Consider the following 17,456-nt stretch of genomic DNA (forward strand, 5'->3'; position numbering starts at 1 on the left):
TGATTCCGAGTGGATAGGCTTCACCTCTCCTTGGTGCCATGCCAGCTGTTAACTAGAGTGAGACAGCTGGGAGCACCTTAATGTCAAGATTTCATTTCTGATGCTGGGATGGAGATTGCATTGACTTCCAAGGATGCTTAGAAGTTGAAAGTGGAAATTCTCAAAAGATATTGGTGATACCTTTCAATAAAGTTTTTTTGTCAGTTTTGGAAAGCTTCAGAAGCTGGTCTCCGATGTCACCAATGTTCTGGTGTCCACAGATGATCAGCTGCTAACTTCCTGGTCTTACTCTGAAGTGAAATTGCATTATGCATCTTAAATGGGTCTGTGTATAAAACAAAGGGAGTTGCCATCATTTTCTTTACCCAACAGTAAAATCCCTTGGTTGAGCCTTGGGTTTGTTTGATATTTGGTGGCCAGAAAGACAAAGCAGTTCCATAAAGCACAATAACATTATTTGTAGGCATGGGGTGTCACTTTAATGGAATGTTCCTCCTCCTACATAGAAGCCCACCAAACACTTTACACTTCCCAACTCTCATTCATCCCTCACGTTGTTGTTGTTAGTCGCGAAGTCGTGTCCAACCCATCGCGAACCCATGGACAACGTTCTTCCAGGCCTAGCATCCCCTGGAGTCCATTTAAGCTCATGCCGACTGCTTCAGTGGCTCCATCCAGCCACCTCGTTCTCTGCCATCCCATTCTTCTTTTGCCCTCCATCCTTCCCAGCATTAGGCTCTTCTCCAGGGAGTCCTTCCTTCTCATTAGGTGGCCAAAGTATTTGAGTTATCCCTCACATAGCATCCTGATTATTGATCTCCTTGTTCGCTGGCATCTGACTATTGATTGAGTTGGGTGTGGGACAGGCAGACAGAGAGCCAGTGCTTAAGATGCTGGCTTAGAAACCAGGAGATTGTGAGTTCCAGTCCTGCTTTAGGAATGAAATCCAGCTGAGTGACTTTGGGTCAATCACCAGGAGACAGTGAGTTCTAGTTCTGGCTTAGCACATAAGCCAGCTGGGTGACTTTGGACCAATCACCAGGAGATTATGAGTTGTAGTCCCGCCTTAGCACAAAAATCAGCTGGGTGACTTTGAGCCAGGAGATGGTGAGTTCTAGTTGTGCCTTAGACATAAAAGCTGGCTGCATGACACTGGGCCAGTCATTCCCTCTCAGCCCAACCCATCTCACAGGGTTGTTCTTGTGGGGAAAACAGGAGGAGAAAGATATTAGATATATTTGCTGCCATGAGTTATTTATAAAAATAATAAGGGCGGGATATACATAAATCAATAACTATCCTGAAGGATGGTACCCCTCCTCTTCCAACCTGCAGGACAACTTTGGCTCAGATATTTCAGCCGTGGAGGCTGCCGTACGCAAACACGAAGCCATCGAGACAGACATTGTGGCCTACAACGAGCGGGTGACGGCTGTGAATGCCGTGGCCGATGAGTTGGAGGCAGAGGGCTACCACGACATCAAGCGGGTGCTGGCACGCAAGAACAACGTGGTACGACTCTGGGACTACCTCCGCGAACTGGTGGCTGCGCGTCGCGAACGCCTCCTGCTCCATTTTGAGCTGCAGAAGATACTTCAGGATTTGACCTACCTCATGGACTGGTTGGAAGAAATGAAGGTAAGCAGGCCAGAAGGTTGATGGATGATGGTTGGGGGAAGGACGGAGGAGGAGAAAGTCTAGGAACGGTCCTCGAGGAACAGCATCAATCATTTTAACTTGGGTTACAAAATGACTCTGAAAGAAACAGTAAATCTGTTTCCTCCAATTTAATTCAGTTCGGGGGTTTACCGATACAGGTAGTCCTCAATTTACGACCACAATTGAGGCCAAAATTTCTGTTGTTCAGTGAGCTTTATGACTTTTCTTGCCACAGTCCCTAAGCGAATTGCTTCAGTCGTTAAATTAGTAACATGATTGTAAAGTGAATCTGGCTTCCCCATTGACTTTGCTTGTCGGAAGGTCGCACCCGTCATAAGTATGAGCCAGTGGCCAAGTGGGCGAATTTTGATCATGTGACGATGGGATACTGCAACGGTCGTGTGAAAAATAGTGATCCATCACTATTTTTTTCCCGTGCTGATGTAACTTTGAGCGGCCACTAAATGAACTATCATAAATTGAGGACTACTGGTATACAAGAGAGACAGAAGTGTTTTGCATAAACGTTGAAAATACACTAGGAAGAAGAAAAAGAAGAAAATTGAAAATATATACATAGACACAGAATATACATATCAAAGAGGTTTTCTCTCACCCATTGAAGTGTTTTTTTTGTAGGGTCGCCTCCAATCTCAGGACTTTGGGAAACATTTGCATGGTGTGGATGACCTCCTTCAGATCCACGCTCTGGTGGAAGCCGACATTGCTGTCCAGGCCGAACGGGTAAAAGCCATCAGTGCTGCCGCTCAACGTTTTGCCACTCCTGGAGAAGGTGCTGACCGCTTATCAAACAATATTAAAAATTTGTTTTAATAAGGGGCATACAGAACTGCAACCCAAGCTTTGCCAACAAATACATTAGGACTTCTACTTCTGTTTCAATTTCTACCCTCAAAACGACGCTATGGGGCCGTGATGGTGAATCTATCGCATGCATACCACAGGTGGCATGCATAGCCATATTGGTGGGCATGCGAGCTCAGCTCCGGCGCGCATGTGCATGCCAGCCAGCTGATTTTCTGGCCTTTTGGGCCCACCAGAAGTAGGGAAACCTGCCTCTGGAGGGCCTTGGGGGGTGGTGGAGAAGGCCCATTTTTCTCTCTCCCCAAGCTCCAGAGCCTTTGTAGGAGTCTGGGGAGGGCGAAAATGGCCTTCCCCCCCTCCCCCCGGAGGCTCTCTGGAGGCCGGAAATGGCCTGTTTGCCAACTTCTGGTGGGAGCAGAAGACATGTTTTTGCTGTTCCCAGGCTCCAGAGCCGTTCTAGGAGTGGGGAGGGCGAAGACGGCCTTCCCCACCCCCCCAGAGGCCCTCCAGAGGCTGGAAATGGCCCGTTTGCCAACTTCCGGTGGGACCAGAAGGCCTGTTTTTTGCTGTCCCTGGGCTCAGAGACTTTCTAGGAGTCTGGGGAGGGCGAAAACGGCCTTTCCCACCCCCACCCCCCCGAATTATGGGTGTGGGCACATGCGCGACTCCCTCCCCCGTTCCTGGCATGCAATGGCAAAAAGGTTAGCCATCACTGCTATAGGGCGCTGCACACCAGAACAACAAGACACAACGAATGCCATCACTCTGCTAAACAACTAATTCCCACAACACTATCAAATTAACTACTAAGTCTGTAGTTCTTCTCATGCTTACTAGTACCTATCTCTTCCCACTTATGGCTATATCCATGTTGCTTTTATCTTTAGAACTTATATTGTTTTTATTGTTTCCTAGTGTGATTTGATTGCTTATTAGTATCCTATGACTATCACTAAGTGTTGTATCTTATGATTCTTGACGAATATATGTTACTTTTTTCTTTATGTACACTGAGAGCATATGCACCAAAGACAAATTCCTTGTGTGTCCAATCACACTTGGCCAGTAAAGAATTCTAAGTTCTAAGGACAGGGGTGTCCAACCTTGGCAACGTTAAGACTTGTGGACTTCCACTCCCAGAATTCCCCAGCCAGCCATGTTGGGAGTTGACGTCCGCAAACCTTAAAAAGTGGTCAAGGTTGGACACCCCTATATTAGGAATTCAGCTCTCAATATTTCTCGCTGCCCCAAGGCTGTTTATCCACGGGAATGAGTTTTAAACCAAAATAGATTATCTGGTTTCAGAAGGCTGGCTCTCTTTAGCTCTGAACTCTTAAGATCCTAGGCTGAGTTTTCCCAGAATCACTTACCTTTTATGGATACACTGCCCAGATTCACTTAGATGAGATGAGTAATGTAAAAATTGGATGGATGGATGGATGGATGGAAAGAGAAAGGGAAAGGGAAGAAAGAAAGGAAAGAAGGGAGGGAGGAGAAAGAAGGGAGGGAGGAAAGGAAAAGAAAGGAAAGGACAGGAAAGGAAAGGAGAAAGGAAAGGAAGGGAAAGGAAAGGAAAGGAAAGGAAAGGAAAGGAAAGGAAAGGAAAGGAGGAAAGGAAAGGAAAAATAAATACTGGTGATCCTCGGCTTAATTGTTTGGTGACTGTCCAAAGTTTAGAACAGCACTGGAAAAAAGTGAGTTATCACCATTGCTGTGCCCCTATAGTCACTGATCAAACTTTAGGCACTTGGCAACTGGCATGTATTTACGATGGTTGCAGCACCCCAGGGTTTCCTGTGATTTCCATTTGTGACTTTCCCAGCCAGCTTTTGACAAACAAAGTCAATGCGGAAAGCCGGATTCCAGTCAGCCGTGGCCGCAATGATTTGCTTAAAACTGTGGGAAGGAAAGTGTGCAACTCACTTAGCAACCATCTTGTCTAGCAACAGAAATCTTGAGGCCAATTTCCGCTATCTGTAAATGACATTAGTTAACGAGGTAACCCCGCAAATTAAAACAAGTTTAGCATGTTGTGCGAATGCAGTGACTTAGACCAGGGGTCCCCACCCATGGGCCACGGGCCCATTAACAAGCCGTGACCTATTCAAAACTGGGCCACACGCATGGTGGGCAGGCACTCGTGCAAACCAGAGGTGGTATTCAGCCGGTTCAGACCGGTTCGCCCGAACCGCTTGCGGAAATCGCGGGTGGGCCACCCCGGCTCTATGCATCCTATTTAGGCATGTTTTTGAGGCCGGGCAGAAGGCGCGCGCAAGAGCAAAGCACATGCGTGGAAGGCAGGTGTCCACACGAACCAGGTGCATGCCCACATGAAGTGGGTGGGTGCACACGCAGCGAACCAGTAATAACAGAATGTGAAATCCATCGCTGGTGCAGGCGCGTGCACAGCTCAACATGAGCAAGTCGAGCTGTCCCCGCCCCCCGCCAAGCCGAGAGTGGACTGCTGATTTAAAATTTTTACTGAGCCCCCCGAAGAGTGTCAGGCGAACGTAGCCCTAAGATCAGTTTTCTGTGCCTGCAGGATACAAACCCTGCGATCCCCACTTTGTCGAAGAGCGAGTGGCAACGCTGAACCGGTGCTATCAGGAACTGGTGGCCTTGGCCGCCCAACGCCGCGCCAAGCTGGAGGAGTCGCGCCGCCTCTGGAAGTTCTTCTGGGACATGGGGGAGGAAGAGGCTTGGATCCGCGAACAGAGCCAGATTCTCTCCTCCGGCGACTTCGGCAAGGACTTGACGAGCGTGCTGCGCCTTACCAGCAAGCACAACGCTTTCCGTGACGAGATGACGGGCCGCGCCGGGCCGTTGCAGCAGAGCATCGCCGAGGGTCGCCAGTTGGTATCCGAGGGCCATTTCGGAGCTACCGAGGTGGCTGAGCGGATCCAGGAAATTGAAGAGCAGTGGCAACAGCTGGAGGCTCTGTCGAGTGAGCGGGAACGGCGTCTTCTCCAAGCTTCCAACCTTTATCAGTTCCAGGCCGATGCCAACGACATGGAGGCCTGGTTGCTCGACACTCTCCGCTTGGTCTCCAGCTCGGATATGGGCCACGACGAATACTCGACTCAGAGCCTGGTCAAGAAGCACAAGGACGTGGAGGAAGAGATTCACAACCACCGGCCGGCCCTGGATGCCCTCCACGAGCAGGCCCGCAGCTTGCCCTCCAACTTTGCCCATTCCCCCGAAGTGGACGGGCGCTTGCCTGCCCTGGAGCAGCGCTACGAAGAACTGGTGGAACTGGCCGAGCATCGCAAACAGGCCCTGCAGGACGCGCTTAATCTTTACAAAATGTTCAGCGAGGCCGACGCTTGCAGCCTTTGGATCAGCGAGAGGGAGTACTGGATCGAAACGATGGACGTGCCGGAGAGGTTGGAAGACCTGGAAGTGGTGCAGCAAAGGTACGTGCCCCCTTTTTCCCCCGAGGTGCATTTGGTCCTTCTTTTTGTTGGCCAAGGACTGCCATTAACATGGTGGGGAGAAAGAAGCAGGGTACAAGTGAGGACTGGAGGGTCAAGAATGAAGTTTTGGAGGAAATCTGGGGAAGGGAGAGGACTTTGCTTTGCTTTTATTTACATACTTATACCACCTTTATTACTTTTATGCATAACTCAAGGTGGGCAGACGTTGGGCAGACGTTCCCCGTCTCTATTTTTCCCTTTGAAGTAGAATACAAAATCTGTGTTGCCCAGAAGTAAAATGCTTATTTAGACTTCAGCCCTCCACCATGTTCTTTTCCTCAGAATTCTGCTAAGGAAGGGAAACATTCTGATGTTTATAAAGATCCGTGGATAGTCTCAAAGGTGCTTTTTTTTTCAAGAGGCAACTAGACTTTCTGGTTTTTGTTTTGAAGACGTTTCGCTTCTCATCCAAGAAGCTTCTTTAGCTCTGACTGGATGGAGGGGAATGGAAGGATTTATACTCCTTGCAGACGGCTGGTCTTTTGCATCCTTTTGAAGGGTCGTTGAGCACGCGGTGGCTCAGTGGCTAAGACGCTGAGCTTGTCGATCAGAAAGGTCGGCAGTTCAGCGGTTCGAATCCCGAGTGCCGCGTAACGGGGTGAGCTCCCGTGACTTGTCCCAGCTTCTGCCAACCTAGCCGTTCGAAAGCAGGTAAAAAATGCCAGTAGAAAAATAGGGACCACCTTTGATGGGAAGGGAACAGCGTTCCGTGCACCTTTGGCGTTGAGTCATGCCGGCCACATGACCACGGAGACGTCTTCGGGCAGCGCTGGCTCTTCGGCTTTGAAACGGAGATGAGCACCGCCCCCTAGAGTCAGGAACGACTAGCACCTATGTGCAAGGAGAACCTTTACCTTCACCTGAGGCCACTTGGAGATGCATCTGTGTCCTCAGGGTCACCTGAGTGGTGCAAATGGGTGTGGAGCCTTCTTGACTGCAAAACATCCTGCACCCAAGAAGGCTCCACATCCATTTGCACCACTCAGGTGACCCTGAGGACACAGATAAACTTCCAAGGGGCCTGAACGACTTTTTAGAAAGGATGCAAATGATCAGCTCTGTCTGCAAGGAGGATCAATCCTTCCTTTCCCCACCATCCAGTCAGAACTGAAGAAGCTTCTTGGATGAGAAGCGAAACTGGGACAACCACGACCTGGATGACTGAGAATCTCCCTAGACATCAGTGGATAGATTGCCACCTTGCTTGGCTTCTGAATAACACAAACCGAGCTTAAAAAAAAAAAAGAATCAATAAATCAAGTGGAGAAATTGAAAATAAAACGGGAACAACAGCCTGATCGTATTTGGGAGTTCAGGAACCAAATGTCCCTACATGTTTTTCAGCGTGCCAGGGACTGGTGCCAAACCCTTTAGGGAAATATTAATTTGCAGATTTTATATTCTGCTCCATCCTAGCCCTGAAGCAGTTAAAGCAGGTGCATTTGCTGCTGGCTATTTCCACTGCCTAATTTCTCACCACCATTTTAAAATATGAAAAGCCCAAACGATGTTCATTGTCGGACAGCTGTACAAAGTTGCAAAGTAATGTCCGACCCATCGTGACCCCATGGACAACATTCCTCCAGGCCTTCTTGTCCTCTACCATCCCCTGGAGTCCATTTAAGCTCACACTGACTGCTTCAGTGACTCCATCCAGCCACCTCGTTCTCTGTCGTCCCCTTCTTCTTCTTTTGCCCTCCATTTTTCCCAGCATTAGGCTCTTCTCCAAGGAATCCTTCCTTCTCCTTAGGTGGCCAAAGGATTTGAGTTTCCTCTTCAGGATCTGGCCTTCTAGAGAGCAGTCAGGGTTGATCTCCTCTAGGACCGACCGGTTGGATGGCCTTGCGGTCCAAGGGACTCGCAGGAGTCTTCTCCAGCACCAGAGTTCAAAGGCCTCCATTCTTTGGCCTTCTCAGCCTTCCTTATGGTCCAACTTTCACCGCCGTCCATTGCAACTGGGAAAACCATAAGCCTTGACTATACACACTTTGGTCCTTTCCTTACAACCACATTTGGGAGCAGAATCCCCATTGTCAAGCAAAGCGGCTGTTCAATGAGCTGTGCTCCATTTTACAACCTTTTTCGCCACAGTGGTTAAGCTTATCTCTGCCGTTGTTAAGTGAAATTGCTTGGCCGTCAAGTGAATCCAACTGTCCCCGTTGATTTTACTTGTCCGAAACTGGCTGGGAAAGTCACAAATGGCGATTGCGTGACCCCCCCAGGATGCTGCCACCATCTTAAATACACACCGGTTTCCAAGCCCCCAAATTTTGCTCACGGGGTTGGGGGGGGAATGTTTCAGTGGTTGTAAGTGCGAGCATCGGTTTTAAGTCACTTTTTACAGTGCTGTTGTAATTTCGAGCAGCCATGAGAGGTGGTAATTCGAGGACTAAAATACCTGTGGAGATTCTCAGTCATCCAGGTCATGGTTGTCCCAAATTTGGATGCTTTTTCAAAAGGCAACCCGACTTTGTTTTTCCTTGAAGACGTTTCCCTTCTCCTCCAAGAAGCTTCTTCACTTCTGACTTCAAGGAAAAACAAAATCCAGTTACCTTTTGGGGGGGGGGAAACATCTTTGGGACAAGTTAGGGCAGTGATGGTTAATCTTTTTGGTGCCGAGTGCCCAAAGCGTGTGCCCGTGCGTGCAAATGCACATGTGCGTGCCAGAACCCTCAAAATGCAATGCGAGTTCCCTCTGCACATGCGCCCCGCCTTCCCATGCAGGTGCCCCGCCCCCTGTTTTGGCTTCCAGGTTTTCCAGGTCCAAAATGGGGCAGGAGGGCCTCGCAGGGCCCCCCGTGCCCCATCTTGGGCCTGGAAAGCTTTCTGCCCCAACCTGCACCCCCCCCAGTGCATGTGCCCTGCCCCCCTATGCATGTGCGTGCACATCCTTGCGCATGCATGGCAGAGACCCGAAGACCAGCTGGCCAGCGGGAGGCGTGTGCACACATGCGGTGGAGCTGAGCTGGAGCGACGGCTGGCGTGCCTGCAGAGAGGGCTCTGTGTGCCACCTGTGGCACGCATGCCATAGGTTCGCCATCATGGATTTTGGGACTGCTTGGCCAAAGTCTAAAACAGCAGGCTGAGCTTTTATTCCTGCTGTGAGATAGAGCCGGAAGGCTGCAAACTTTCCTTCTCACGGTTTTTCCTTCTCCTTTGATTCTCGGTGACTCAGGTTCGAGACCCTGGAGCCAGAAATGAATAACCTGGCCTCTCGCATTGCGGCAGTCAACGAGATTGCAAGCCAGCTTTTAGGCGCCGATCACAGAAACAAGGAAAGCATTCAAGCCACCCAGGAACAGCTCAATATTCGGTAAGTGCCCCAGAGGTGCAAGAGAAAGGATGGAGACCAAACAGAGAGAGAGGAGTTATCGGCTTGTTGCAGTGGAACGGGAAAAATCAACTACTGCAAACTTCAAAGGAAGCCAAAAGCTTCTAACGCTTTGCCCCACCTGCTTTAAACCATGTCGAGGGTTTTAATTAAAAGGGATTAAGGGGAAGCAGGCATGTTGTAAAGCAAAGCAGCAGCTTTCAGCTATGTTCCAAAAAAGCCAATTTGCTGCCTGTAGATCCCCGAGGCATTCTCTCAGAAAATAAAAATTGAGAGTGGAAGCCGAAACTGCCTCTTCTTCTGCTCAGGAAAAAAAAAAAAAAGATACGACTGTAAAAAAAACATCCTTCAGACTGGGTTCTTGATGCTGTCTGATCTCAGTGGTTTTCTTGCAGACATTTCATGACCCAACTAGGTAATATCATCCGTGCTAGAAGGGAGAGGGTTTTTTCTCTACACCCAGTGGCCCCCAACCTTTTTGATACCAGGGAGCTGTTTTGGGGAAAACAGTTTTTCCATGGAGTGGCGACAGTGGGGGTGGGGGTTTTGTGTGCCACCTACCCTGTTTCCCCAAAAATAGGACCCAACCAGAAAATAAGTCCTAGCATCATTTTTCATGATGCTCGCAATATAAGCCGTACCCCCAAAATAAGCCCCAGTTAAGATTGTCAGCCAGATGGATGCATTTAGTACTGTATTCCCCCCCCCAAAATAAGACCTAACCAGAAAATAAGCCCTAATGCATCTTTTGGAGCAAAAATTAATATAGACCCAATCTTATTTTTGGGGAAACATGGTATATCTTGTGCATGCACAGATGAAGCTTCGTGGTGGCGCAGTGGTTAGCATGCAATATTGCAGGCTACTTCTTCTGACTGCCGACGGCCAGATGTTGGGCAGTTCGATCCTGACCAGCAGAAGGTTGACTCAGCCATCCATCTCTCCGAGATCCGTAAAATGAGGACCCAGATTGTTGGGGGGGGGGCAATAGGCTGACTCTGTTAACCACTTAAAGAAGGCTGTAAAGCATTGTGAAGCGGTATATAAATCTAAGTGCTATTGCTACCCTGTTTCCCCGAAAATAAGACCCGACCGGAAAATAAGTCCTAGCATGATTTTTCAGGATGCTCGTAATATAAGCCCTACCCCCAAAATAAGCCCCAGTTAAAATCGTCAGCAGACGGAGGCATTTAGTACTGTATTTCCCCCAAAATAAGACCTAGCCTGAAAATAAGCCATAATGTGTCTTTTGGAGCAAAAATTAATATAAGACCCAGTTTTATTTTGGGGGAAAACACTGTATTGCTTGCACAGACCGGTTACTAACAATCCACAGCCTGGGGATTAGGGACCCTTGCTCTACACCATTCAAAGGAGGACAATTAGAAATACATTTGAAATTTTAAGACTGTACTACTGGAGGAGAATATTTGTGGCTCGGGGTTTAACTGTGGAGTCCTTGGTGCTCTCTGAGCTCAGTTGTTTCCTTACAGACGTTTCATAACCTAATTAGGTAACATCATCAGCGCTAGAAGAGAGTGGGCTTTGCTCTCTGTTTAGATACTAGTGGCAGCGTTGGTGGGAGTGTTTTTCTCTTCTCTCAGTAGACCCTGAGGGCTAAAAGATGCGACGGGGGCATCTTTACTTATTTGCCAGACAGCCAATATTTTCCCATCGGGGCGTCCACCATGGCTGCCAATTTGTGAGAAAGCCCATAACCTGTTTTTTAAAGGTCCAAATTAACCTCAAAAGGTTGGGGAACCCTTAACTCGGGGTGGGGGGTGGGGGTGTCTCCAACCTTGGCAACTTTAAGACTTGTGGACGTCAACTCCCAGAATTTTAAATGTTATCTAATTCTGGGTTTTATTTAATTGACCAAACTAAGTAATAATTTTAATTAGCAATTTTATGATGTTTGTGTGTCTATATTTTTCTTGACTGTACACCGCCTTGAGTCCTACGGGAGAAAGGCAGTATAGAAATATAATAAATAATAATAATAATAATAACTCCCAGAATTCCTCAGCCAGCCACGCGGCCTCTCCATTGGACTCCTCTCCTTCCCTGTTTCCAGGTGGCAGCAGTTCCAGTCCTTGGCGAGCCAAAAGAAGGAGGCCCTGACCTCGGCCCTCAGCATCCAGAACTACTTCTTGGAGTGCAACGAAACCAAGGCTTGGATGCGGGAGAAAACCAAGGTGATCGAATCCACCCAAGGTCTGGGCAACGACCTGGCAGGGGTGATGGCACTGCAGCGCAAGTTGGCTGGCATGGAACGGGATCTGGAAGCCATCCAGGGCAAAGTCAGGGACTTGCACGAAGAAGCAGACCGGTTGTCGGCCCAGCATCCGGAACAAGCTTCTGCCATCTCCAGCCGGCTCGCCGAAATCGACGGGACTTGGGACGAGCTGCGGGGAACCATGCGGCGTCGCGAGGAGTCCCTGGGAGAAGCCAGCAAGCTTCAGGGCTTCCTGCGCGACCTGGATGACTTCCAGGCGTGGCTCTTGCGCACCCAGACCGCCATCGCCTCCGAGGACGTCCCGGCTACCCTGCCAGAGGCAGAGCAGCTGCTGAGCCAACACGAGACCATCCGAAACGAGGTGGAGCATTACAAGGGCGACTACCAGCGGTTGCGGACCATGGGGGAAGAGGTGACGCAAGGCCACACCGACGCCCAGCACATGTTCCTTCAGCAGCGCCTTCAGGCCCTCGACACGGGATGGAACGAACTCGGGCAGATGTGGGAGAACCGGCACCAGCTGCTTTCGCGGGCTTACAGCTTCCAGATCTTCCTGAGGGACACCAAGCAAGTGGAAGGAGTGCTCAGCAACCAGGTAAAGCAGGGGAGAGGCTTGGGAAGGAAGTTGGGGGGTGGGCTTGCAGACAGAGGCTGAACTTTTGTTTAGCTATTTCACAGGATCTATTGTTTGCTTGTGTTGTGATCTTTTTTGTGTGTGTGACCTTCCTCTTTCTCTCTTTCCCTTCTTTCCTTCGATCCTTCTTTTTTGTCCCCCTTCTTTTTCCTTTCCTATCCTTTCTCTCTTTTCCACCCTTTTATTTCTCTTTGCCTCCCTCCTTCCCTTTCTCCCTTCTTCTTTCCTTCCTTCCCTCTCTCCTTTTTTTCCTTCCTTCCTTCCCTCCCTCTTTTTCCCTTCTTTCCCTCCCTCTTTTTCCCTTCTTTCTTTCTTTCTTTCTTTCTTTCTTTCCCTCCCTACTATTTCTCTCTTTGTCTTCCTTCTTTCCTCTTTCCCTTCTTTTTTCTTTTCTCCCTCCCCCTTCCTTCCCTCCCTCCCTCTTTCTCTTTTTCTTTCTTCCTTCCTTCCTTCATACCTCCCTCTGTCTCTTTTCTGTCCTTCTATTTCTCTTTGCCTCCCTCCCTCCCTTTCTTTCTTTTTTCCTTCCTTCTTTCCTTCCCTCCCTTTCTCTCTTTCCCATCTTTCTATTTCTCTGTTTGCCTTCCTCCCTCCCTTCCCTTCCCTTCTTACCTCCCTCCCTCCTAGGAATATGTGTTGACTCACACCAGCATGCCCAGCTCTCTCCAGGCTGCAGAGGCTGCCATTAAGAAACACGAAGATTTCATGACCACCATGGAAGCCAATGGAGAGAAAATCAAAGGCCTGGTGGACTCTGGGCGGAAACTCATTCTGGAAGACAGCCTGCATTCTGACAAGATCCAGGAGAAGGTCAACTCTATTGACAGCCGGTGAGCAAGGAAGACTCTTGGTGAAAATTGTAATTCCAGGCCAGGGAACATCAGTGTGAGAAGGAGGCTGTTTTTTCCCTCCACAGGTTCTCTTGCCAGGGAATTTCCTATCCTAGAGTAACTCAAAAAGGGAAGGAGCCTGGTGGCTCAGCAGACTGATAGCACTGTGATTAACACCAGCTGTCTGCAATTACTGTAAGTTCGAATCTCACCAGGCTCAAGGTTGACTCAGCCTTACATCCTTTCTAAGGTAGGTAAATTGAGGACCCAGTTTGTGGGGGCAATAAGCTGACTTTGTATAAATATACAAAAGGATGAAGGCTATTGCTTAACACATTGTAAGCCACCCTGAGTCTCTGGAGAAGTGTGGCATATAAATCAAATTTAATAAAAAAAAAACACGTGGTTTCCTAGTACTATAAAAAGAAAGCACAAGAAGCTACAGTCAAATCTCCACTCGGCTGTGAATGGTGAGCCAGTTATTCAGGCTAATCTACCTTGTAGGATAATTGTCAGGATAAAAGTTTGAAGGAGAACCACCCACATTGCCCTAAGCTGCTCAGAGGAAGCGGAGGATAAAAATGTGATCGGCCGACAGGAACGGTTTAAAACATACTAAAATCCTTGGATATTGGTTTTCCTATTTTACATGGCAGGAGATTTCTTTTGCTTAGGGTTAAGAGCTGATTGTTTTAAAGGTCAGATCCAAGCACTCATAAATTGAGGTGTGGAGTGGGGTTCTGAAATGTTGGAGCGCAAGACATTAGGGAAGAAAAGCCCACATACAGGTACTCCTCAATTTCCAACCATTCGTTTACTGTGTTTCCCCGAAAATAAGACCCTGTCTTATATTTTTTTGAACCCTGAAATAAGCGCTTGGCCTTATTGCCATGCGCTCAAAAGCCCGATTGGGCTTATTATCAGGGGGTGTCTTATTTTGGGGGAAACAGGGTAGTGACCATTCAAATGTCAATGGTAGTGACAAGCAATGTCAAGGGGGAAACTGGATTTACTTAACAACTGTGTAAATAATTTAAGAACTGCAGTGATTCACTTATCAAAGGGGGTGAGAAAAGTCGTAAAATGGGGCAAAGCTCACTTAACAAATTTCTCACTTAGCAACATAAATTTTGGGCTCAATTGGACCGCACTTTGAGGACTATCTGCGTTCTGACCTAGGCTTCCCCAGCAGCACAAAGCCGAATCCTCGTCCCGATAAATCCCTTTTATTTAATTTACAGTGAATTCCTCTCCAACAAAGTCTTTCCTCTCCCAGAGTCTTTCAAGATAGTTCACAATTACCGATCTTTATCAGGCTTGGAGAGTGGTCAGGCTGATATCTTTCAGACACCGCAATATTTTGCAAGAATGCAGGAATGAACTAATTGTCTCCTGCAAACTCCACTCCCCTTTTGCTCCTCTTTTATTCTTTATGGGAGGGGCCATTCATCGTCCACCTGTGGCTTTACTCCTGAGTCGACCCTTGTTCCTTAGCTGTTCCCTTCCCCTGGCAGCTCTGCACATGCGCACACTGGTAACAGGATCCAGCTGTTCTTCTGCCTCACTGATGTCTGACTTCGAAGGCAGCTGACAACTATCAGACGGCCCTGGCCCTATCTCTGCCTCTGACACAGAGCCCTCCCCAGGCTCCAGGACTGGCCCATGTTCCTCCCCAACCTCCTCACTGTCCGAATCTGCTGCCAGATCCGCTGGCGGGCCACAACAACCTGTAATAATTATATATGCGGGCCTGAGTTCTCACCGCCACAGCCCATTGCAGCTAATTGCATTAGGGCCCAACGAGGGTCTAGTCACAGACACTCTGCTCCTGTTGCTTGGTAGTTTAAAGCGTGGCAGGCTGGGGAATTCTGGGAGTTGAAATCCACATACCTTAAAGTGGCTGAGGTTGAAGAACCTTGCTGTAAAGCATGAACGCTGCCTTCCCAAAGGCGGCATTCCGAGATGCATTAGGACTGCAAGCCCCAGAATTCCCAGACAGCAAGGCTCAGGGTGTAAGTGCCTGGAATCAATCTCTTCAAATATTAATGAGGCGTTCTCCATTCTCTTGCAAGCGATGCTCCTCTGGGGAACAGTATATGAGTAACTCACGCCCGTGTCTTCCTTTCTGCTTCTCCTCCTTCCTCCTAATTGCTTTCAGTCACAGAAAAAATCAGGAAGCAGCTCAAGATCTCCTGGCCCGGCTCCGGGACAATCGAGTCCTTCAACATTTCCTCCAAGATTGTCAAGAGGTAAGGTTGAGTCAGTCTCCTGGTGGAGGGTTCAAGGCTGGGGAAGTAACTGGGAGGCCATTTATTAGTCGATGTGGAATCTGGGACTTGTGCTGCTAGGTAGAATGTGGCCCGCGAGGAAAATGGAAACTCTAATCCAGCTTCGGCATTGAGGTAGCCCTCAATTTGCAGCCATTCATTTAGTGACCATTTGAAGCCACAATGGCACCAACAAAAGTGACTTACAAATGATCCTCGCAGTTGCAACCATTACAGCATCTCTACAGTCATGGGATCATAATTTGGGTCCTTGGCAACCAGCACGTATCAATGACCATTGCGGCGTCCTGGGGTCAGGTGATCCCAATTTACGGCCTTCCCAGCTGACTTTCCCCCATTGCTTAGTGCATTGTAAGCCGCCCTGAGTCTCTGGAGAAGGGCGGCATATAAATCAAATTAAAAAAAAAAAAAGAAGTCAGCCGGGGGAAGTCCGTATTCTTTTAACAATCGCACAATTTATTTAACAGCTGCAGTGGTTCGCTTAATGACCGTGACAAAAGAAAGGCCGTTAAAAATGGGCGCGGCTCATATAATAAGAGAACACTGCCCAGAGTCGCTTTGGATAAGGGAGATGGGTGGTCCATGGATTTAATAAATAAAGTAGCTGCCTTGCTGAGCAACATAAATTCTGGTCCCGAGTGTTGTTGTAAGTCGAGGACTACTTGTACGCCTATCCTTAGGCAGGAGAAAAACACAAGTAGTGGCAGGCAATTCCCATAGAAACGTATGAAGCTTAATCAGAATTCATCTTAGTTCCTTTATGTCCGTTTTAAGATTGTTTGGGTTCCTGTATCCCCTAACTGCCCCCACAGTTAGGATATGCACAGAAGGAAGATTAGGGGTCCTTTGTATTCTCTGAGCTTGGTTGTTTTCTTGCAGACATTTTATTAACCTGTTACCTTTATTTATTTATTTATTTTATTTAATCTAATTTTTATACCGCCCTTCTCCCGAAGGACTCAGGGCGGTCCACAGCCAAAGATAAAACAAACACATATATAAAATTTAAAAGCAATTTTAAAACATATTAAATAATGTGGCCCCACCATCATTAAAAAACCTACTTTGAGTAACGAAAGGTCTGCAAGAAAACAACCAAGCTCAGAGAGCTTCACGAAACATTCATTTCATCCCTGAGCTACAAATATTCTCCTTTAAGGGGGAAGATTCTCCAGTCCTCAATTTTGAAACCTGGCTTTCCCAGGGTAAGTTCATGCTTGAAGCCATTGTTTCGTCTCTCCTCCAGCTCACTCTGTGGATCAACGAAAAGATGCTCTCGGCTCAGGACATGTCCTACGACGAAGCCCGAAACCTCCACACCAAGTGGCAGAAGCACCAGGCCTTCATGGCGGAGTTGGCCTCCAACAAGGGCTGGCTTGAGAAGATCCAAAAGGTGGGCTTTAAACATGGACGACGCCTGTTGCTCTTGGCTTGGCTTGCCTTTCTTTCTTCTTTATCTCGTCCTTCTTCATCCTTGGAAGACATTTCTGAAACCTTCTCTCCTCCTGTCTTTCCCTTTTGGCAGGACGGGGAGCAGCTGGTGTCAGAGAAGCCCGAACTGGAGCCCGTGGTGAGAGCCAAGCTGGATGAACTTCAGAAACTCTGGCAAGAATTGGAATCCAGCACCCAGAGCAAGGCTCGTTGTCTCTTCGATGCTAACCGGGCCGAGCTCTTCACCCAGAGCTGCTCGGCCTTGGAGGCTTGGCTTAGCGGCCTGCAGGCTCAGCTACTCTCCGATGACTATGGCAAGGACCTGACCAGCGTCAACATTTTGCTCAAGAAACAGCAGGTAAATGAGTGATATTTTGCATCACGGTGTGCGCATGTGCAGAGCTGCCAGGAGAAAGGAACAAGGGTCAGCTCAGGAGTAAAGACACAGGTGGACGGTGAATGGCCCCTCCCAGAGGGAATAAAGAGGAGCGGAGGGGAGGGGAATTTGCAGGAAACAATTAGTTCATTTGGATGAAGATCTGTTCCTGCATTCTTGCCAAGTATTGTCGGTTACGGTGTGGAGTCTGAAAGATATTGGTCTGGCCACTCTCCAAGCCTGATAAAGGTCGGTAATTAAAAACCTGTGGGAGGGGAAAGACTTTGCTGGAGAGGAATGCACTGTAAATTAAATAAAAGGGGTTTATCGGGACCAGGACTGGTTTCGTGCTGCTGGGGAAGCCTAGGTCAGA

General features: G+C 48.4%; 1 protein-coding gene across 5 annotated transcripts in view; it reads left to right on the forward strand.

Moving 5' to 3' along the window:
* The window catches only part of SPTBN2 (spectrin beta, non-erythrocytic 2), a 102,458-nt gene that overhangs the window by 64,417 nt on the left and 20,585 nt on the right, over positions 1–17,456 (forward strand). For all 5 annotated transcript variants that reach the window (XM_060694357.2, XM_060694358.2, XM_087880957.1 and 2 more), the window contains 9 exons: positions 1,336–1,638; positions 2,299–2,452; positions 5,027–5,897; positions 9,133–9,270; positions 11,363–12,119; positions 12,786–12,988; positions 15,147–15,237; positions 16,523–16,669; positions 16,802–17,065. In XM_060694357.2, coding sequence (XP_060550340.2) covers positions 1,336–1,638; positions 2,299–2,452; positions 5,027–5,897; positions 9,133–9,270; positions 11,363–12,119; positions 12,786–12,988; positions 15,147–15,237; positions 16,523–16,669; positions 16,802–17,065 — 2,928 coding nt within the window. The remainder of the gene's footprint in view (positions 1–1,335; positions 1,639–2,298; positions 2,453–5,026; positions 5,898–9,132; positions 9,271–11,362; positions 12,120–12,785; positions 12,989–15,146; positions 15,238–16,522; positions 16,670–16,801; positions 17,066–17,456) is intronic.

Source organism: Pantherophis guttatus, chromosome 18 (genome assembly GCF_059756535.1).
Source record: "Pantherophis guttatus breed Tessera chromosome 18, ASM5975653v1, whole genome shotgun sequence".
Lineage (NCBI taxonomy): Eukaryota > Metazoa > Chordata > Lepidosauria > Squamata > Colubridae > Pantherophis > Pantherophis guttatus.